The 23,729-nt window shown below is 36.4% G+C and overlaps 1 protein-coding gene across 9 annotated transcripts in view; it reads right to left on the minus strand.

The window, feature by feature from the left end:
* PIEZO2 (piezo type mechanosensitive ion channel component 2) overlaps positions 1-23,729 on the minus strand; it is a 314,600-nt gene that overhangs the window by 238,991 nt on the left and 51,880 nt on the right. For all 9 annotated transcript variants that reach the window (XM_074899237.1, XM_074899233.1, XM_074899236.1 and 6 more), the window contains exon 2: positions 19,739-19,834. In XM_074899237.1, the coding sequence (XP_074755338.1) occupies positions 19,739-19,834 (96 nt within the window). The remainder of the gene's footprint in view (positions 1-19,738; positions 19,835-23,729) is intronic.

Below are 23,729 nucleotides of genomic sequence, written 5' to 3' on the forward strand. Positions count from 1 at the left end.
AAGTTTACCTTGCAAACAGAGGCAAATAGTTTCTTTTTTTTCTAAGCAAGAGAAGCTGTTAATATTAAAAACAAATCTGAATCTCTTACCGAGACTAGTTTTTATTTTCTTTTTTTTTTAAAGCAGGAGCATCTTGTGAACCAAGACAAACATGTGAGGCTTGGTTCATGACCAGCAAAAACACATATTCTAAATATCAGTGGACTGCAAACAACCCTAACTTTTGCTACTGGTCTCAAAGTATTTGCAGAGGACTTCAGCTTGATTCTATTATATTTTTTACCTGGAATAAGAAAGTAAAACTGACCAACAGAAATCTACGAATTAGAAGATCCACAGTAAAAAATGAAAAGCCACACAACCCAAGGAACAAAACCAGCCCCTGCAAGAGAAATTAAACACATTTTCTGTATCCTCTTCTCTTACATGTGGGTGCACATTTGTGATTTTAATAGGAAGAGCTTTTCAGAGTAGGGAAAATCCATGTATCCTGAAGAATTTGGAAAGAAAAAGAATGTGGATTATTCTCAGAATTAGTTTATTTGGGGAAAAAAAACAACACACAAACACATGACAAGTGAAGTTCTGGTAGGAAACCTCAGACCTACACAATATTCCTTTTAGACAAAGACTGATAGTTTGTTCAGCAAAGCATCTGCAAACTATTAAACACTGTCTTAGTGGCTTCACTTCAGAAGACCCATCTGAAATCATACTCCTTGATTCCCTGGTCATGCTAAATTACCTCATCTGCAGTTCTGTTGCACAGTCAGAACAAGAACAATCTTCATCAAAGAGCAAGCAGGGCTCTCCAAGCATGCAGCAGAGTTCTTCCTCATGTGGATATTATTTGTCAGGGTGCTGTTCATGTTTTCCTGAAGTAACAGAACAACTAGCTTCTTTAAACTTTATTTACACAGATCATATGTAATAATATGCCTATTGTTGTCTATATTTATACCAGGGATATGGAAACTGAAATTACACAAACATATCTACAAATGTATCTATTTGAAGACAACTTCTAGTTATGTTAAGGCACAGTTGATGTACTGCAACCATGCAGGTGTGCCAGTAACGATGTTTTATGCCTTTCCTATAGAGGTCTTGATGCAAACAATCTAAAAGCCTAAACACACATCTTCTATAAATATCCAGTTGGAATCATCTAAGCAACAAAAAGCATCCTTTCTAAGTGATGAATTCTAGCATCTCATCAATTTCTAGTTAGTAAACTGTCTGTGGCAGAAAGTATATTGGCCTATGAGACCATACAGCACCTTACACATTTTTGTAATAACTCTATTATAAATAATAATGAACTATAATAGCTTAGAGTTATTTTCCCAATGTAAAATATATATGACAAACCCAAACAAAAACATAGGGCTAAGTCCAAGTACAGTCGTCATGGTGGTGGTGATGAGTGCACTACACTCTCTAGAATGGTCTAATATAGACAACGTCTTCTTGATAAAAGCATGTGAAACAGCCACAGCAAAAACACAACACTATTAAGGCCTGATTAAGATGAGGAGCTGGAGATCATAACATAATGGGAACATTTCTACAAGTACAAAGTAATTGAGTGTAGTGAGTACGCAGGGGATTCACAGCTAAGACAATAGACTGAGAGATCTTCTGCTCTCCCAGCTCTGCAGTGCATAGTTTTCCCCCTGGTTCCCATACAATGTGCGGTGAGTGACAAGCCCTCTCCCCCTTGCAGAGTGTCTGTACAGCAGAGGACAGCATATCGTAAGGACATTTAAGCTAAATTTCCAAGAGGAGCAGTAAAAGTTGCAGCAGCAGTGTAGCTTCAGGAGCCAAGCTAACCATTTAACTGCTTAACATACCTTTACACTTCAGTGCAGCTCGCTCAGTACTAATTCGGTGCTCTGATTGCATAATACTACAGCTTGCAAGACTTAAAATTGTAAAGAACTATAGCCAAGATCAGAGAAAACTGAATGAGGGCTGCATTTTCTGCTTGTCAGTATCTACATGCAACCAAAATTTTTTTTTAGATGCCGGTACCTGCATCTGAAAAAAAGAAAAAAAAAGTTAATAAATTCTGGTTTCCACTTGAAAGCAAATGCTTCCATTATGGACTAAACTTTTTCTTACTGAAGGCTTCTGTTTATCACTTTCTCACTGATTATATGGAGTCAGATTGCTAGCTGTAAACAGAAGGCAAAAAATCTATTATAAACTAAATGCAAAGACAGTCATATAACTTTCTCATGGCTAATGTGAAAAATAACATTTAGCACATCTATTCCAGACCAAAGCACTTTTAAATAAGATTTTGTTCTGTGTTATAAACTTACATAATGGAAGGTGTTAAGTGGCCTATGATCAGCTTTATATTTACATAATTATTTGTCATCATAGCCCCTCCTATTTGTGAACTGGACTTGCTCTAGTAACAGTTTTTTATAACACAGCCTATAAACTGAGGAATCTACAATTTCATCTTTTAAAAAAATAATCTATATATTAGAAGTTTATGTACAAATTATATTTTTATGTTTATACATATTATTATTTATAAATCTACTACATTTAAAATTAAATCCTCAAATACAAATTTTTTTTTCATCTTTCATTTTTTATGAAGGCATCTTAAAATGTTCCACTAGCCGCCTTTATGCTTTGAATTTTTTAAGGAAAGTACTCTGCCTAAGAACATGCTACTAGTTATTAAGTGAAAGTACATCACCAACCTTCAGGGGGGAAAAAAGAAAAGAAACCTTCAATACCACCCCAAAATTGTTCATTATTATTTTTCTTTTCTATTTCTTCACTTTTAAAAGTGTTTCATACCCTAACCTCTCCAGTCCAATTTTGCTGATGAAAGATATAGACTTAACTCAGCAAGATCACCCCACTAATTAACTTGTATAGCATGTATGGTATCAAAGCCAGGCTGTACTTAAATCTGTTGGATCACAGTGTCATTAGCCAAAAAGTCAAAGTAGTGCACAGATCCATCCAGGACAAGAGTACGCTTTCACCAGCTTGGAGTTCTCCTCCCTGTGTGATCCCAAAGGAGCACTGCAGTTTATTGCCTGACCTTCCTCCTCATGGAGAGGAAGACGAAAAAGGGACCACCCTGAAATTTTGCAGCTACATACCACCCAGAGGAGCTAGGGGAGGAAAAGACACAACAATGCCACCTTGCAGAAGTAACTTCCGTGTGAAGCTTCTGATCTTCTCAAAAAGCTACTGCTGAAGGAAAAAGCTGTATATAAAAAAAAAAAAAAAAACCAAAAAAACCCCACACCCAAAAAGGCAACCAACCAACCAACAAAAAACCTCAATAGGAGATAATTTATTAAAAAAAAAAAAAAAAAAAGTTTTCTTTTCAAAAGCTGATTTTCCCCACTCATCCCGACACTTCAATATGCATTAGGACTAGACACATGAAGCCAAAAGGGACAGTGCGCCCCATTCAAACAAAGCTGGTTTAGTGTTAGCAGTAATCCAACATAAACTTTGTGACCTTGCACAACATTCTTCTACAAAATAAACTCAAGCCATTTGCCAGCAATAACCTGTATATTGATGTGGTATTAAACAGAACTTGGAGGCTTCAGTTGGGAGACAAACTGTCAACCAACCACTAATTGGGTTTTATGACATGACTCATAGTTTAGTAATTTCCCAGAATTTAATCACAGGGCACCCAGAAAGATCAGTTAAAGAACAGGCTCAGAATTTGTTAGAGCCCTGTGTGAGACAGGGGAAGGCAATGACCTCAGCAGCTTTGCCACAGAATTTTATGAATGAACAAAGAAAGGATTTAAAAGGTAAGTTAAACTAATCTTGCGTTTCCTTGCAGACCCGTTCATTGTTTTTCCAAAGGAGTGAGTTTTTAAAATGAAGTAAAAATGGAAGGATTGTGTGTTGTAGCTACTGTTTATTTTACAACTTCATTTACATGTGACCATTATGTATGTGACGAATCGCTCCATTACTTTTGGCTATATATTCTTTTTTGTCTCTTGATAAAAAGAAGGGGAAAAAATATCAGAGTAGGAGTAAATTCCTTTGGATTCTTGTACAAGCATCACATCACGTTATCAGAATGAATAGTACAGAATTACTTCCAACCCACTCCCCCCCCACAAAAAAAAAAAAAGTTCCTAAGAGTATTTAATGCAAAGAAAGATAAAATGCTATTTTGGCCACAAAAACCTACAATTTCCCCTGTCTTTTCATTGATTTTCAAGCTTCCCCCCCTCAATTTAACACAACAAATCTGGAAGTGTTATCCCCCTTCCTATTTTCCACCATGGATTTTTTTCAAAAAACAAACGAAAATCACAAAATAATGTTGAAAACATTTCTTAGTTCTTAAAAGGTTTTACACAAGCTTGCATAACCTGATCGGTTTTAGTCATTAATGTTGTTGTTCCACCCACATTTATAGAATATAATCCAGATGACTACCGCACAACTGTGAGAAAAACCTCATTCCCTGCGTTTCTGGTTTTTGCTTTGCAAAAAGCTTTTCTTCACTGAGAGATCTCAAAAAAGGAGACAACTTATTTTCCTGGCCAAGTTAAGTGAATCAAGATTATATTCAAATGGTCTGAAGAAGTGAGAATTTTGAGATCTACTGAACTCTGTTACGATTATCTTAAATATTATTTAAATATGAAAACCACTGAATATATCACTTTGGTTTTCCTTAAAATAACGATCAGTACCAGCCTGAGTCATGCATGTTACATGCTAAAACAAGGGGAAAAAAAGAATAAAAGAAGGAGCTTTACAGGCACACATACTCTAAAGTAGCACAGGAACATTCAAGTTGGTGCCTTGAATCTAAATGAACATTTTTCTTAATTTCTTCAAACCAAAATTTATCTATCAAATAGGCACACATTCAGACTTACTGTTTCTGTACTGACTTTTATGATGACGATGATGATGAACACTTAATGAGGAAAGACAGAAAGCTAGGCTATGGGAGAGTGGATTGGGAAGACACCACATATCTATGTAGCTGCTGCTATTTCACATGATTCACAAGCCCATTACATGCCACTGTCATATAACTCAAGGAGAGAAAACCTTCAGCATCTTGAAATTCTCATACTTCCCTGGACGAGTGCAATGACTGCTTGGATGCTAGGAAAGCACTGGGTACTGGAGCAACTCCATTTTGCAAGAATAATCAAATATTTAAGGGGAGGGAGTTGAGGAGAAGAGGAGGGATAGCAAAAAGGCACTGTTAGCTGAGCGCACGTAGGACACAGGAGAACCAGATTCAGGTCTCTGCTCTGAATTATAACAGGATGTTAACAAATCTGCTGGGGGGGGGATGCATTTTAAAGTTCCCCACTTCATCCGGAGGCAGAACAGAAACATTTGAGTAATGAGAAGCTGCACACCTAGCTCTGCATCTGCACCAACAGCTTCATTTTCAAGAGTTCACAGCTCCCTCTAAATTGCATTAAGACCAGAGTTTAAATGTTAATTATGGAGCATGTGCATATTAATTTTCTGCTTCCTTCTCTCCATAAGTAATGGGAATGCTTTTAAATGCCTTTTGTTTGGTTTCTTATGGGCTTACTTGGTTTCTTAATATATTACAGGGCACTTCCTGCGCTGCTTACAGAAGCAAATTTCCCACTGCTAGTGGGAGTTTTCCCTGAGTGAGGTCAGCAGATTTGGTCCCAAGGGAGTGAACTGATCTTCAGGCTTGCTACCCTGAAGATCTAGCAGAAAGCAAAGCAGATATTCTTGTTTGAAATTCGCTACTATATTCTATCCTTCTCAGCCACATCATCCAACACAAACAACTAGAAACGTTTTGCTGCAATAATCCTTTCAATTAAGGCTCCCATTACAGTGAAACAGCTGCTCACTACAATACATCTTTGTCATGGAACTATTTATTTCCCAGAAAACAGTTCTTTAGTTGTTAAGACAGATGCAATAAACCAGATCCACGGAAGTAGCAGAAATCAAAGCAGTGAGCAAAATCTGACCAGCTAAACATCCTTGCTCTGAAAAAGGGGTGCTTTCTATGAGGACACATTTTATTCTTCTGTGTTGACAAAAAAGCCCACTCATTTTAAAGCACATCTGGTGTCTCACTCTCAACATAATGTCAATGAGCTATCACTGAAATAGCAGCACAAGCCCTCACACATACATTAGAAAGAAAAAAGAAAACACTCCAAAAACTTCTGTCCTCCTGCTGATCACTGATGTTCACATGGGCACTTAAAAGCCTTTTGAAATGCCCACATGATAAATATTTGATGGACAACCTCTTGCTTAATGACCAAATCAGGTGCTGCTCTTGGCATGTAAAGACAAATGTATCAGCACCTTGTTACAGCCTCTCATTCCACACATACATGCTCACCCACCCACCCCACCCCACCCCACCCCAGGGGCCTGAGCACCCTGCTAAATGCTATCTATTTATTTTACTTATAAGTCCAACCCATATTAACTGTCACTGGAATATAAACAGTAGTGACAGAAAGCATTATCATGAATAATTTAACCCAAGCTTTTCTTGCTGTAAATTCAGTCCCTGTGATTGCAACCCCAGGCAGCTTGCCTACGGTTCAGACAATAGCAGGAAGAAGTGACATTCCTCTTCCACCTACATGTTCCCAATGATTTGAAAACCTTCCTTGTGCCTCTGACAGCAACCTGCAGCTAGTACTGCACAAAACAGGGAAATTAAGAGAAGCACCTTCAGGTTAGAAACTGTATAGATGATAAGGTGCCCTAGAGGACCGAGACACTAAGAACCATGACTAGTCCTGTATTCTGGTTTCCAGGCATGAGGTTCAATTCCAGTACTTGCTCTTTGCCCATAGAGGCCAGACAGGTTCTCAGGCTGAGTGGGGTACCAGATCTATACCACCTATGCAGATATTCGTCTAGGTGAAGATGCCAGATGCTGAACCAATGCAGTACAGAAAGATCTCAGAACAATCAGCAGTACAACCAGTAAACAGTCAAGAACTTGCTACCTAATTCTCCTTTTACTCTCAAAATCTGTGTAAAAAAACAGTTCATAAATAGTATCCATGTGTCCTGCTCTCCCAGCTTCTTGTCCATCTGCTTAGCACCAAGAGATAATTCAAGGTAATTCTGTGCTCATGAAAGGAACAAAGCAGTAGGAACAGAAATCGCTGCACTAGGTGATCAAGAAACAAACATATTAAATCACACAACTAACAAGGAGAAAGGAAGTCAGACCACTTCAAGAGAAGTAAAAGAAAAGGCCACAGTACTTCTTATAGTGGAGACAGTCTTTCAGGATCACTGTGACATGAAAGTACAGTGTTAATCTGCAAAGCAGCAACACCAATCTAGATCTACCCTCAAGCTTTCCAAACTCCTGGGGATTCAGACTCTGGATTCAAATCCATTATAGACACAGGACCATCCACAAGAAGTCAGGCTCAGCTTTGAAGTCTGATAAAAGAGGTCGACATCTACCAACTACTGTGGTCTAAAGCCAGTCTTATTTTCTGTCATAATACTCTCCTGTCAAAAGACGTACACACTCTACCATGTGTGAGGAAGAAGGACAGAATAAATAAAAAAATAATCCATGCTCAGCACTCAATTTGAGGGATACAGTAGGTCCTCTCTTGCTGATCAGAACCTATCTGAAATAAAATGAGGTAAGACAAGAAGAAAAAACACAGAAGAAAAATAGATTATGTATGACTTTAAAAGAAATTGTGTTTACCTCAGTGGACAAATTTCTGGTATTACCAGAGTGTAATTCATTGCAAAAAGCTAGTGCCAAGGCACTGCATGATGCTAATGCCATCACCCGCCTTGCTGGCTAATACAGTCCAGGGCTCACTTCTTAATGTTTCTTCAGATATCATCTGGTTGACTGAAGTATTGTGTGGTGGATTCAGGACATGCTTTTACTGTAGCGTGACTGCCTTCAAACAAGGCAATAGTAGAATAAATGGGAACAGCTGCACTGCCTGTAAAAAAACTGCACAGTGCTTTTATTGGAATTCCTCTCACCTACATTTTGGTCATAATAATAAAAATGCATACCTAATAGTTTACTGGCTTTTCCTTCTCTTCCTTTATGACAGCATAATGAGACACTGTTGTTTAACACACAGTGGTATTAGAAATGACAACAGGAAAGCCCAAAATATGCTTTATATTCTTCCTACTCTTTTGTTTTCCAAACCTAAATATAATGCTCTAAGAAAACCCCTCCCATAGCATAAAAGAACTTTGAGGTCTGACTTTTGAACTCTTGAACACAATACTGATGACCACAGTAATGCTCCAAGGTCTCCCAACATTGTCCATGACCTTAATCAAGACTCCAGAAAGTTTCAAGTCTGCAACTGTTATTCGGACCTAATATAACTTAACCCACTAATCCTCCCCAAACCACTCGACACATGGACAGGAAACCTCGCAGATCATCTTACTGTTACCATTTATATACAGGTTTGCTGGTGACATCGAGCAAATGATTTGGGTAACACAGATTTAGAGGCATCACCTGGGTCACCAATTCTACTTCTCACCATCACAGGTGACAAAAGGATATATTCTGGTTCATAAACGTATCATATTCCATTTAAAAATGAGATGGCTCTTTATGCTTACTGTTTTTATTAGAAGCTGACACCTAGGAAAGTCCTAATCTATGGTCCACCATTTATACCCAGTCCGTAGATGGTGTGTCAGCATCCACATTTAACCCAAAAGCCTTTCTTCTTCATCTTGAATATCCCCAAATCCAAAACAATAATTTCCCCTTGCAGACTGAAAAAGTCCAGAAGTTATTTTAAAATATATGAGATGTGCTATTTCTTTCTTACTCTTGTACATTAATATCTTTCTTTGCTTCAGTCACCACAGAGTCCTTCTTGGCACTTAGTCTGAATTCACCTTATCAAAACATTATCCATCTTGGTTGTTTAGCACAGCCTAGTTTTAGAAAAGCCTTTTTCATTTAATCTCTTTTTTCCAGTTGCTTCAAGATATTTATTTATTCTTCTCTTCTACATGTATTCCAAAACTTGGAAAATACGAATTCACAGGAGATCATGCAAGATCTTTCCCATTTTTTTCATTATTTAAGACAATTTCTTCATACTTCAATCTAGGGTATCACACTCACTTTCAGAAGGGAGTTTATTCAGCCTTTAAATTTAAGCATTTAAAGTCATTGGGTCTTACTTTTCCTTCACATACAGTAGTTTTGCTTTTTAAAACTGAAGCAGACTCCTGTTTAAAGTTATGACCATACCTCAACAATATTTAATTCCTACTTCATCCCTATTGTATTACCAGCCATGTTTTTTATTATTTTATATTCATATAGCTAAATGCATTTTTATTCCTTGTTTCAGTTTCCTTTGCAGAGTTTAACTCAGCTTGATTTCTGGCAAATTCCATTTCATCTGAACAATTCTTGACCTCTAAGATGGTTTCTTTACAGATTATTCCACTTTTATTCACTCCTTGCAAACTCTGTTTATTCTAAATTTTTTTTATGGGAGTGGCTGGTCAGCAAGTTAGGTCTGGAGTTCACCCCTAAAAGCCACCAGTGCTTAAGATGGGAGTTCTAGAAAGGTTAATACATTTTTAATTAGACAATGTCACCACATTCAAATGCTTGAGCTCTTCAGTCACCATCTAGTTTCCCTGAACTTACTTTGCGCTTAAGGTTAAGAAAACTTTAAAGACTGTTTTTTAACTTTGAATCATAATAGCGATGAACAACTCTCTCTGACGTCCTTAGTCCCTCCAAACCCAATTTTAAATTAACACTGGTTCTTCACAAGTCAATAATTGTTTGAGAAGTTGGTTGCATTAGGGAAGGATTTGGCTGTATGCTTACTGGCCTGCTGTGCAGGCTGAGCAGCAGCAGGCAGGTGAGTCTTGCATCTCGCACTACCACACTGCTAAGAAGTCAGCCTGGCTGAAGTACTGTCACAGCTACAGTGGACAGCAGAAGGGGGATCAAGAAAACTGCCTCCTTTGTCAATATCTAAAAGCTAAGCCTGCTTCCAAAATGTTGCCAGAAAAAAATAAGCTATCACACTTACAAGCAACAACCAACTTCCATTACAAGTTTTTGCCACCAAGACTCCTCTGCAGTCAGAGCTGTATTTCAAACATGTGGATCCTAGCTGAGATGTACACAAATAATGCACATAACATTATGTCAATGAACAAAAAATAGTATACATCCCTGCTCGTCAAAACCAACACATAAAAAACTCTGAGACTTTCCAATCATTTACAGATACAACACCAAAAAAAAGAGCAATTTTACTCAGAGAAATTCATGTTTCAGGACAAAGAGGAGAGAACAAATTCTTAGTTTGGCTTTCCTGGCATACTCAGCACCATTCTCTTTCCATCAAAATCTGTGGGCTGACTAAGCACTATTAGGATTGAAGAACTACATGACGCATATTCGATATTTTACAGCCTAAGATGCTGCTATTTTTATATGATTTTGTAAACTTCATTTTCATAATTTCACTATGGAATTCAATTTAAAACCATGCCACAAGGTCATTCCGAGTTTAAAGTCCTTTCACATCCACAGTAAACCTACATCAGACCCCAGGTTTGAGAATGTGCACATTCAGGACAGTGTTCTTGTTAGCACTCAACTTTACAACTGGGTCTAAAGCATACTTTCTGCCCTTGTCTCACTCTAACTCATGGCAGAAATTTCTCCTTAGACTCTAGTACTGTTATCTGGGAGGAATGCCAGCTTATAGCAAACTCTCTTAATCTACCATATTGTTCCTAGATTAGATTCCCATTTCTGTACTTTCACCTTCCAAATGTAACAGTAATAAAAGTTTTATTTTACACATACTTCCTGGAAAGGAATAAAATTGACTAATTTGCAATGATTTTAACAAAGAGGAAGGCAAAGGACAGGCTAAAAAAGTAATCTTCACAAGCTGTATAAAGTAACATTGATACTATTTCAGTGTTCCATACAGCCTATTGAATTGAGGGGAAAAAAAAAAAAAAGAAAGAATGCTTTCTGAGTTACTGTCAAGAATAAAAATTTCTGAGAGGTCTTATCTGTGCCTCTGAATTATTCTCCATTAAATAAATTTGCATTTACCTATACCTTGGGGTGAAAAGGGAGCTTTGTTTTGGCTCCAGTTCTTTACTCACTGCTAGAGTTAAATTTAAAAATGGTAATTAAACAACGACATATTCAGTCTGAAGCTGACTATCACCAGGGCAGGGAATAGACTTGCGATCAACTTAAAACATTAAAATAATTAAAGAAATCACTTCCAGATCAACCTAAACTATCTTACTAAAACAAAAAGTATTCAATATCTAAGGAGAAATATTGCTTTAAAAGAAACTAAATAATAAAAAAATCTAATGCAGCTATAAATGTGCTAAGTTGCACAAAGAGTTTTCTGAATTTAAACCTGTGATAGTGTCAAGGCCCTTTAAAATGGCTTTTGTACCATTTAATTTAGTATTTCCATCACCATCTCCAAAAAATTCACACCAGTCTAATTGAAAGCACCTTTATTTCAAAGCCCTCTGAAGAATTCTTGCACTCTGTACCAAGAACACTATCCTTCTTCTCATTTGATTCTTTCCATAGACCCATGGTCATTGATAACCACATGAAAAAGCCCATATCAATTACTTAATTGTAAGTTAAAATAGATTTCTTGTTATCTTCTCCTCCTGGCTTCTTCATTCATCGCCCCAACTCTATTGGCTTTGCTTTGTTTGCAAGGCTTTAATCAGCACACTGCTGAGTTTCTGCCATACCCAGGTCCAAAAAGATTGCCAGCACTCATATAATAAAATATAATGCAAACGCGTGACACATCATCTAATCAACCACTTAATGAGAATCCCTGCTTACAATTTCTTCTGTGGAAGCCAAAAAGTAAAACTGTCCAGGAACTGGACTCTACCTTCTTAGAGTGGAATACCCTACTTGGGAACAGCATTGTTCCCAATGTGGGAATGGCAGTGAGAAACACAGAGGTATTATTTATCATATGCAACAATGTAAGACAGGTACAAGATTTCTGTACCCAGTGCTGTCAGTGCAATGCTTCTTGTGAGTTCACTTTCACTTAGTTAATTAATTTAATAAGAAAATGTTTTGATAATTAATAGTGAGAAAGAACACAGTATCATTAACAGAAATGTTGTCTGGCTCTAAGATGCAAGAGGATTTCTGAAGCTGGTTAATGTAAAGGTATCACTTCATTTTCACTCATCCATTGCTAAAACTTCCATGAATAAGTATTTCAGGAGTTGGCCTACTGATTATAAATAACGTGCTCCATTGTTCACTCCCAAGAGAAAACTTACGATGTTGGAAGTAGAGAGACCTAGCTGAGATGGAGTATTTTGAGCCAGAGGATGTTTATGTAGCAGCCTGGCACGCTTCCATAGAAAAACACATGCCCAGTCCAGTAGAAATCCCATTTTTAATTGCTGAAAAGCATTTTCTGAGTTATAAATAAATCTTCATACTAATGCTCTGGGCTTATACAAAGAAACTCAGTAGTTTCAAAGGCATCTTAAAGAGTTTTTCCACCCCCTTTGATCAGCATCTCTATTATTGCCCAGAGTACTTTCTACCGAGCACTTAAGGACAACAGGTAACAAATCATTTTCAAAAAAAGAAGAAAATCATGTTTGTGGTTACACAGGTAAAGCATGGGTGAAACTCTTCTCAAAACCATGTAAACATACAGTAAATCTAAAGAGGAAAAGGTCAAAACTAAAGTTGTACCACACAAAACTATTAAGATTTTTCATCAAAACATGTCTTATGTTTTAAACATGTTTTAAAACATCCCTTCCCAGTGTAGCTAATTCACACATTTCAACTTATAATGAGATTAGAACATGACTAGATCTTTGGCCTGTCAATGTCTATTCTGGCAGACATGACAGAAAACTGCTTTGAAGCACAGAAGTGCAGTGTACAACTCATCAATACTATTAAAAATCCAGTAAACAGGTACAGCTTTTAGCCCTTGCAGGGTTGAATAGGATTGCAATCATACACCTCAGATGCACAAAATAAGTAACTCTGTTTTGGCTGCACTTTCAGATGGTGAAACTAGGTGAGCTGTTACCCCCTGTTTGGAGTAGTCCAGCTACAGTGCCTCCAAAATAATACACAAATAGTAGGCGATATAACTGTTATAAGTCAGAAGTAAAAACAGTCATGAACTCCAACTGCTTGAACTAAAACCACCTTAGACTGAAGCAGTAACAGACTTGTAAGCTTAAAATGCACATTCAACTCAATCTGTTTAAAGCAGGCAACAGAAACCATGTAAGCAAGTTTTTCCAAAATCAAAGTCTGTATTCCCAAACTACAAATTGATTCTTTATGCGTCTAATTTAAGAAAACCAAGTGAAAGAACCCAAATTAGCTACATGATTTGTGTTTTCCATCAAATCCTATTAATAACACTGCTGTGAAAAATAGTAGAATTGGCTTAAAAGACCAAAAGCTTCAAGGATCTTTTTCACATTTTTGATACAGAGAAAGACACTTAAGATTGAAACATCACTATTTCATAGCAGTACATATTAAAGTCTACTCCAATATATCTGTTAGTGAATACATTAGGATGGTACATTCTTTAAATGTTTCATTCTTCGTGGACTGACCTGTATTACAGCTTTAAGTATGACATTTGTCATCAGTAGGGCATGGTTTTAACAGGACTAATGAGGGAGAGGAATTTTGTTAAACCTTTTTTTAAACATATATCTCAATATCAGAGATTTGGTTTGTTTGGGGGTTTTTAAAGTTATTTTCATGTAATTTGAAAATCACTTCGGGCAGCAGGTCACTCACAATGAATGTTCAGAAAATCTTGGAAAAACTGAAGCTCTTTCAGAGCAGAATATCCACTAACAAAGTCCACTTTTTACTACAAACCATTCAACCATGAAGTTTTCAGTTTAAGAATTTACAATTAAAAGGTTAACAATCCTTTTTGTTTCATGAGAATCACATGACAATGTTCACTTAAGCTCCTTATTTTGTTCAGAAGTCTTAATACCATGCAATGTAGATGAAGTCTAAAATTATGCATCTAATTTAAGATTTTTGGACGCACTGGAGGCTTAAATGATCAACTCTAAGCACCGTCATGAGGAGCCTACTTCAGTAAATATATAGGATTACCCAATTCGTAACTTGAACATTTAAGTTAGATGCCTGAAGTCAAATGCCTAATGTTAGCATGAAACTCCAGAAAACTAGTGCAGCTGAGTGTATAAAGATTGCTAATAAAACAGATGCATTATACAAGTGATGAGTATACATATAGGAGCATTGTTCACATAGGGAGATCAAAATAACATTTGTATAAAAATTTTTGCCATATTCATTTGGATCAATATTCCCCTGAAATGTCTTCAGCTATATTTGGTGATCCAAATTTGTCACTGTAACCCTTCTGCATCTTGCAATTCTGTGCAGATTATTCCAAATCACAAGCCCTTTCATATCTGCAAAACAAACTCTACTGTTCCATTTCTTCACCATGGTTTCATCCACGCTCAAAATAATGCTCAATTAACAATTATCATTTGGATATTGTTCATCAGTTTATCAATCTACACATTTTTAAAACACCATTTTTACTGATCTGAGTGCTGTGCCAAGTTCATTTATTCAGTCCGGAAGAGATAAAAGTTTTGTCATATTGAGCAGTATCTTAATTCAGAAGCAATCCCATTCTTTTTGCCATTAACACAAGCAGTCAGCAAAATCTAATCCATATGTGAAATTAACTGATCCCTCCCCCTTTGTTTTCCTTTTGATTTACATGGTGACTGGCTACAGAGTCTTATTAATCAGAAATCATGAAATTAAATAAAGGAACGTTAACAAAACCAACTAAATGCAAACTCACATTCATTACAGAAAAAAAGTCAAATAAAACAGTTATTTAGTACTGCTAAAAGCCATTGGCCCAAAACAGGACAAACGCTTTATTATTTCTAGAACAACAGCATGTACAAGCTTTTATTAAGGACAAGGACATAATTACAGTAGACATTAGACGCAAAGAAAAAAGATGACTGATTTAACAATCTCACAATCAAAGAAGTTAGAAACTAGGCTACTGCACAGTTTATTGCCTGTCATATCCGGAGAACTAGGTATCCAATCAGTTGTTAATTTTGGAGTTAATTCATACAGAAAATCACTGCCAAAATCACATGGCTTTACAACACATGCAAAGAGGTATCTGCCTCAAAAGCAGTTCCCGTCAGCAACCCTTGAAAAATTAGTCAAGTTTTCAATTACTCCTGTAGACAAGAAATTTTATTTGCAATGAATTTATTTTTCCATGGTTGCTTCATGCAGAGTAGTATGATTTTCTGTTTAATCAGCTTTGTAATAAGTGATTTCAAGGATTATAAATAATAGATAGAGCTGAACAAGAGAGTTAACCAAATATATTTTCAGCTGCACATAAATGCTCATTAATATATTTGCCCTATTGAGCCAGCTACATGGACAATTAAGTACTACTTCTGTAAACAACACATTCAGTTAAATTTTAAATAACTCAGCGTTTCAACTCTAACTGAAGGAGGTGTTTCCTATACTTTAGAAGAGGTTGGTATTTTCACCTGGCAGTTAGTATCTTACAACAAATGTACTGAACACATGCTAAGACAGGAGACTGTGCCTTACCTCCATGATTAAGGAATAATATTACTTTCTCTTAGTAATTATTTTTTTAAAGGAGATTAAATATTTAAGGGGACAAAAAGGGAAAAAATTCTTTTTCCCAGTGTTTATAACCTTTTATGTTTCTGTCAGAATTAAGATTAATCTAGACTGACACTGTCCATTCCAGACTAATTTCTAATTCTATAGCCTGGAAAACCCTTAAGTTTTGTGGAGAGAGCCTGCATAAATTCACTGGAAAGTTCAAGGTAATAATTTGGGAAAATAGATGGAAGTGCAAGAGATAGGAATGTTGGTCAGAGACTGTAACCAGGGAGTTCACTGAGCCAGGAGGAGATGAGGAAAGAAAAGCTTAGTGGATGGAGACCAGAACATTCAAAAGAATAAAAAAAAGACTTAATCAAAGGAAGCAAGATTTCAGGAAAAAAACAACTTGAATAAAACAGAATTAGAAGACTCAAAAATATTATTTAAGTGACAGAAAGGAAAAAAAAAAAGACAAAAATATATAGCCACATAGTAAGCTTTGTTATAGGGTTGCTGGGGTTTTTTTTAAAATAAAGTTTATTTTATTTAATTTTTGACTCTGATTTATTGGTGTTTTAGATGATTTTAGCTAAAATAGTTATAGTTTTCCCCTTTCTTTTCCATCCTCAACATTTTCTAGAAAGATACACCTATACACATACACACACAATTAAAAAAGGTGGGTCAAAAATTGTTACAGTCAGAAATATTGAATTTATAAAAGAAATTAATTCTCCTGAACACATCGTAATACGATATTCAGGAGAAGTGTAATGCAATATGCCACACAATATGGGGAAACTATCCAATGTCCTAAGAAAGCATTTTTCCTCTGAAGAAAGATTGCTACCATCAATGATGCAATCTAGATAATTTAGTGTCTATCAAATCAGGGAATTAGTCTTAATCAAATCAGACTTTTTTAGACTCTAAAAAGGAGAGAATTAGGACTTTGACATCTAGAAAATGCCTCTTTATCCTGTCAATCACTTCTGGCACAGGTGAGGCAGCAAAACACACAAAAACAACAGGGCAATTACGTATTATCTGGGGTACTTCCCTCTCAACTCCCACCTTCAGCACTTTTAAGAGAAACTTGAACTCACAGGTGGGCATTTACTGATGTTCAATTTTCACACTGTCCTCATAATTTTCCCCTGTAAAAATGAGACAGCCTTACCTAGAGTGGGATTTCCTACCTTTTATACTTACTTTATTTATTTTTCAGCTATGTTTTTGCTGGCTCCACTGAATATTTACACATTCAACACAAACTAAGCCCACCCAAATGGTATAGATCCTTGCCAAAAGACAATGTGTTATTTTTTTAGACTGATCAGTATAAACTGGGTGAAAAATGGTGTGGGGAAGTAGAAAAACATGAAGACACATGATATAAATGTAAGAATTAAGGTATGAAATGCAAATGCTAATCAGACCTTTTCCACTTCTGTACTGTAATACTACATGAAGATGGCTTCTTCACAAAGGAGTGAAAGATTTGAACTCTATAAACTAACAGACTGGATCTCAAAAGCACCCTAATTCTCACCTGATTCCTTGCCTTGTTTCATAGCTCTGTCAAGGTACTTGACATCCTACTGGTACTCTATTTATAACTCATATCCTATCTACAAATAACATTTAGCAATAATATTACCCTTGTGCAATCCTTTGCACTTCTTTTCCTTTAGCTTAGGTGTCAAGACTGTGTAGAACAATGGGTATCTCTGTCAACTGATATTACTATAATCACCACAAATAAAGTAAAACCAAAATATAATGCAAAATGTATTTATTCAATGCAGATTCCCTTTTAAATGAACCCAGCCTGTGAAATGCACTGTGGCGGGATATCACTTTGGTATGCCCTTCAAAGATTTTAAAAAAGATTGGCATCTATCCTAGCTAAAATAAAAGTAAAACTGTGAGTAGTCATAATTAGGATAGGTCAGGATACACTTTCCACAACACAAATGTAACTCTGACTTGCTTTTCCCTGATAGAAGCTGGAGTAGAAAGTTCTCTTCCTTATATAGCTTCCCCTCTCCACAGACTGAGTGAAAATCTGCATCAACAGAAACCATATGCACAAACAGATGAAGCAAAAGGGTTTTCTTCAGTTGTCTCCTTCCCTCCTCAAACTAACAGTTAATGGAAACACAAGTAAAAACTAGCACAACAGAAGTTGTACTTCCACTTGTAAAAACTAATTGGTACTGTCACTATGTGCCATGCTTTAACGAATAGTTCATCAGACAACTTTGAAACTCCTGCTTCCTCTCTTCACCTTCTCAGTAATGAAGAAAAAGGACAGCAGGTTGAGCAGTCGCTCTAAACCAGGGCCTGAGACTCTCCAAGAGCTCTTCACAGAGAATTCAAGAAAAGTTTCATACATTTCTTTTCCTGGGGGAAGGGAACCAATGGCCATAACTATAGGCAAGACATGGAAATGGATGTTTAGAAGGGGACCTGCCTACAAACCATTTGAAAATATGTCATTATTCAGCTAATACACTGAAAACTCCATGTTTGGTGTCAACCTATTGCTCAGTCAAATCACAGTGAGTTCTTCAGGTAAGAAAGAGAGTATCAGTTTCTGTTCACCAGTGTTTAGGAGACAGACATGGGATTCAAGAACCACCTGGAATATCTACAGACTCTTCTAAGGAAATAGGAAAATATGTCAATTGAGGAGTAAATCTAAACTGCTAGGAAACCACCCTGGCAAAACAAAGTCAAGACTAAGGTTGTCCAGGAAACCATAAAAAGTGACAGTATCTTTGGGTAAGAACTTCATAGACATCCTGTAAACTCAGATGTCACTATACTTGGAGTCCAGATTTTCCAATTCTTTTCTTCAGGGAGCTATGTTGATTAAGTGGTCTGATTTTCCATCAGCCGTGACAATGGATTTGTGAGCAGAAGAATTATGCCCAAGCCAGTAACAGATAAGGACATGTAACTTCAGGACCTCTTTAAATGCCTCTTTTTCATTAGTGGTGTCATGGAACCGGCTTTCTTTCTAAATGATACTCTTCACATTATTTCCCTCAGAACAGATGCAAAAGAGTCCATCTGAGTTTAGCATTATGTGATATTATTTTTTATACTGGTCTGAAGGAGAATCAGGTAAGCAGGAACAAGAATCATTCAAGCATTAGTGCTCTGAAATACCGCCATCGGCAATCTCATCCCACAAGCCACTAGGTGAAAAAGCACACCAGTAGATAATAATCTGTAATTTAATCCTCACTGCAAATCTCACCAACAGATCACAAACCCTTAAATTTTGGTATTGTTATACAGCTATTTCTCTTGACTTTCGAGAAACCATGCCTTTACACAAACAGGCCCCTTACATACAGCAAGAATGTAATGCTTCTAAAATCGTTTCTGTTTTATAGGTCCACGGAATTATTTTCGTATTTTAAACTGTAAAAGTTTGATTGGTATGCGATACATAGATGCTTGAATGCCTGATGTAGATAGTTATTTGTCATGTCTACCAGGAAGCCTTTTTACTTATTTTTACAAGGCAGTTATATAAAGCTAGGATGACAGGGATGTTTAAATAAATTCCTCATATGAAAAATCTGAGACCAAATTTAATTCTCAAAAGTAACTACAAATTGAGACCTGGGGCACAATCTATGATAGGATGGCTTGGGGGGGGTGGGGGGGTGGGGGTGGGCGGTGTTGTTGAAAGTTCATTGTTCACTCAGTATTCAAGGTGAAATAATGCCATAAAAAGGATCCCCCAGTAACACTATCAGACAGCCTTACTGCACCTTGGGGCAAGAATGGCATCATGGTCGGAAGCCCTTCAGCACCAAAGCCAACGTACAGTGAAACTAGAGTGTCAGGGAATTTACAGTATGTATTACAAGTTAGCTCACTTATTGAGGCAAACTTCACCTTCCACTATGCAAAGGCTTTTGCATGTACTCTGTCCACCACACATTCTGAAGAATGAAGCAACGATCTTACCTTGCATCGTTGTTTTTGTGGGTTCTGAAAACAGAGGAATGAGCAGGAGGTAGATGAGGTAGACAAAGGAGAGCCCATTGTAACGGAAAGCACAGGCTGCAATGAGAGAAAAGAAAAATAATATATTGCTTAATCAGTCTTGGATAATCAAATTCAATAGCACAAACCATTTCCCATTTGAGTTTACTATTTACCTTACCAACTTTTCACCACTTATTTCAACCATTTCTACACAAGTATGGAGGTTTATGCTTAAAATAAGTAATAAAATCAAATACCTTCTGAAGTATTTTCACAGTAATATATATTTTAAGTTTAGCAAAAGATGCATCCAAGCTACAAAGACTTTGCCCAGAATGATGGACAAGTTAGTTGACACCAAAACTTTTACTTTCTTCATATGTAAACTCATTAAACTATTCCCCACAAAAATATATAGTGATGCATAAATCAGTATGGGCTCCCTATAAGAAGCTACATACAAGTTTATTATATTATAATTAAGGATTTTCAGTAATAATGAAGAAAATTATGAAGTATATTTGGATTCTAAATTGCCTAAAATCACCAGTTGTCCCTAAAATAGCAATGTCTTTAAATGATTACAGAGGTCTTTGAATTTTACTATCACCCATTTGTTTGCTCTTACAAAGTTCTAGTAAAAAGATGAAAAAGGGAAACCACAAATGAAAAAGGGCTTCACAGCAACTTGCTACTGGTGTTATACAAGTTTTTTCGAACAGAACGATTCTGCTTTGTCTAATATTTCCTTTTGTATTTTAAAAATCTAGTGTAAGCGTATTTTCCTGAAAGTATTCGGGTCAGAGGACCATTACAACAAGCAGCAATATTTCTACAACCAAGGCACATCTTTTAAAAGAATGTCATGCATATTCTGTGCTGAAAGAGGAATATGGACTTCCATACAGAATGAAAAAAACCATCAAAAAATTACAAAGTAATCTGTAATTCCACTGTGCAGCAGATGTTGAAATATTGTAAGACCTACCACATTCAACCATTACCATGAGATAAGCCAAACGCAAAAGAGTCATGGGATGAATTAACCTCTACATTCATTTAGTCATGGAACATAAGTATTATAAATTATGTCTTCTCAGCTATATCCAAAACAACTTCGTTTTGGAGGACAGATACATCCTTAATCCTACCAGAAACATGTATTCCAAAAGAAAACAAGTTTCTCCAGTCACCATTCATGAAATTGCACAGAGACTATACTAGAAATGAGTTAACAACTTAAGCATTAATTGGTCCTCATCCTCATCACAACTGTCCATTTTAGTTATAAATACAAAATTGAGAAGTCCCTCTATTAACAAACAAATCCTAAAATAGTTATAAATTTTGTTTCCCAAACATAACAGTGTTTTGAACAAATGACTCTATTTCCTTAAGAGCCCCAATAGAAAGACTGGATTTACGCTCCACGTCTGCAACTTAGCCAAGAAACATGTGGACTCTATGGGTAAATCTGGCAAGAAGGAAGGACAAGAAGCATCTATGCTCTACTTCTAAACAGATATTATTTTGTCACCAGATTTCAAAAATAATCTGTCAAGGACTATGAAATCCATCAAAGCTTGATAGAGGGTTTTTCAGAGCAAAATCCAGAATGCCTAAAACCAGCTTCTCATTGGCCTGTAAGAATTTAAACTCAGATGACTCCTGTCATTTACTACTTAAGCTCCCTTTGTAGCAGCAGCCTTTAAAGACCACCTGAAGATTTACACCTACACTTGGAACTAAGAAAAAACTGCAAGTAAGACCTATCCCATGGGGAATTCTGTAAACAATTATCAGAGCTTTAAAGTGAATGTACTTGAAAAGAGGGAGACAGTCCCACTATTACGCACCTGCTCTCAGGGTGCTCTGCAAAGGAGCACAGGATCTGTGACGGCCATTAGTGGCCTCCTTGGAATGAATGGCAAAGAGGACACTCCTGAGATCAGGACAAACCCATAAATGAACCTTTTTGCAAGTTCAGTTTGGGGTGGAAAGAAGTTCTTTGGCATTCACAGAAAAAGGTAGGATAGTGGTTAAGGCTGATCTAAAGCCTGAAGACTTTTCCAGTTCAAGCAGAAGGATCAATGTTCTCAGTCATTCTGGCAGAAGAATAATTGTATTAGCACATAATACTATTGTCCAGTTATTACAGGGACTGTGTCAATCAGCTTTTAATCATGTTAAACAGCTTACTTGATTTCACTGCAATATGATACACATTTTCTTCTTTCTTCAGAATTGAGCTTGCTACACTTCCTGTACACCTAGCGCTCAATTTTCTCAGTACAAAGATAAAAACCAGCAACTGTGTGCTTTAGATACCCTCCTTTATTAGCCATATGTCAATGAATGCCTTGCTAACAAGTCCATGTCAAATATTCAGAACCTCTATTTATATCAAAGCATCCTCCATCAAACTAGTAACCTTAGCTAGACACTGCCTGGAAAACCTATGTTTATTTAAGCAGTTGCGAGAGCATCCGCAATACATTTCGCAGAATTAATAAATTAAAAACCCCAAAGCTTAGTTGCAACATTTCTACTATTCCCTACTGCAACTATTTCACTATTTCAATATTGTGTTTATCTCCATTTGTCTACTACATTTTGCTGAACAGATTAGTGCCTTAACAAACTAATGAGCCAGAGCAGAGACATGATTGGACATATTTTTAGCAAGATAAAAGGTTAGAAAACAGCAGCTGCACCGTACTTACATATTTACACCATATTTCAACATTATTAGTCAAATATGTATTGCTAAGTTCTGATTCTTGAAACTATCTAGCACAAGTTGCTGGGCAGAAAAATTAGCTTCAGTTTGTCACTGATACAACAAAGGATGATCCAAAAGAACAAATGAACCCATCCTCTGCACTCCCTTTGGCACTCACAAAGGTCTCCTTTTACAAAAGCAGCTGTACGCAGATGTCCATCACAGTGGAAAGTCCCATTTGAGGTCAATGGAATTCCATCAACAGAAAAAGCATCTACACAAATTAATTTCTTGGCAAATCATGTGGCCTAGAAATTTCTGGATATTTGCGTTACATTGGTCAGTTTGCACTATCTAAATTCATGTAATTTTAGCATTTTAGGCTTGTTACCTCTTTTCAAAATTGTCTAATCGATTAGCAAAATTAATTTCAAGGGAATTATTCTTGAACTATATTTACACCAAAATTTACTGCTTTCTATTTCTAGACCTGAGGAGGCTGTGTTCTCAAAAGCCTTTTTTCTCTGCAACTACAGAAACTGGACTATTAACAGAGGTTACTTCTCCATACAAACTTTCCTTTTTTTTTTTTTTCTTTTTCCTCTCACACAAAGTGTCCTGCAGAAATATAAAAATATTTTGAAGATACTTGGTAAAAAGAAATATTTCCTAAGCTGAAAGTCTTAATTTTATCTGTATCCAGGAAACTCTTCAGTTTCTTAGTTTCAGAAGTATGGGTTTGACTAAAAAGAATACTAAACAAAAAGCTTAAATAGGTAAATATACGATACATGCAAAGCCCAGATACACTTTCTTCTCTTCAGTTTTTTTTTTTTTAAACCACATTGCTCACAATGTTTTTCAACAGCCTCTAGTAACAGAACTCCAGAAATATGATTTACATCTCTGAAGTTCAGCTATTGTTCAGAGTCCAATAATGTCAGTAATACACAATTGTGAAAAGACATAAAAAAAAGAGCTACTGATATACAGCATACATTAGAAGCAAACTGAGCTTTTTTATAATCAGCTGAAGTACTTTAGGGCACCTTCCTTTGGGTGGCAAGAAAAAGTCTGCTTTATAACATATAAGATGGACTTCTACATTCAGAAGTGATTATTTGAAATATTTCTGTTTTAATGCACAGTGTGCTAAGAAAATACTGCCTTAAAGACAGGATCAGAATGTCATCTAAGACAAAATTATGATAATTTCATACATCTTTATCTCACAGCAGTCAGAAAGAA

This window comes from Athene noctua, chromosome 2, assembly GCF_965140245.1.
Source record: "Athene noctua chromosome 2, bAthNoc1.hap1.1, whole genome shotgun sequence".
NCBI classification, from domain to species: domain Eukaryota; kingdom Metazoa; phylum Chordata; class Aves; order Strigiformes; family Strigidae; genus Athene; species Athene noctua.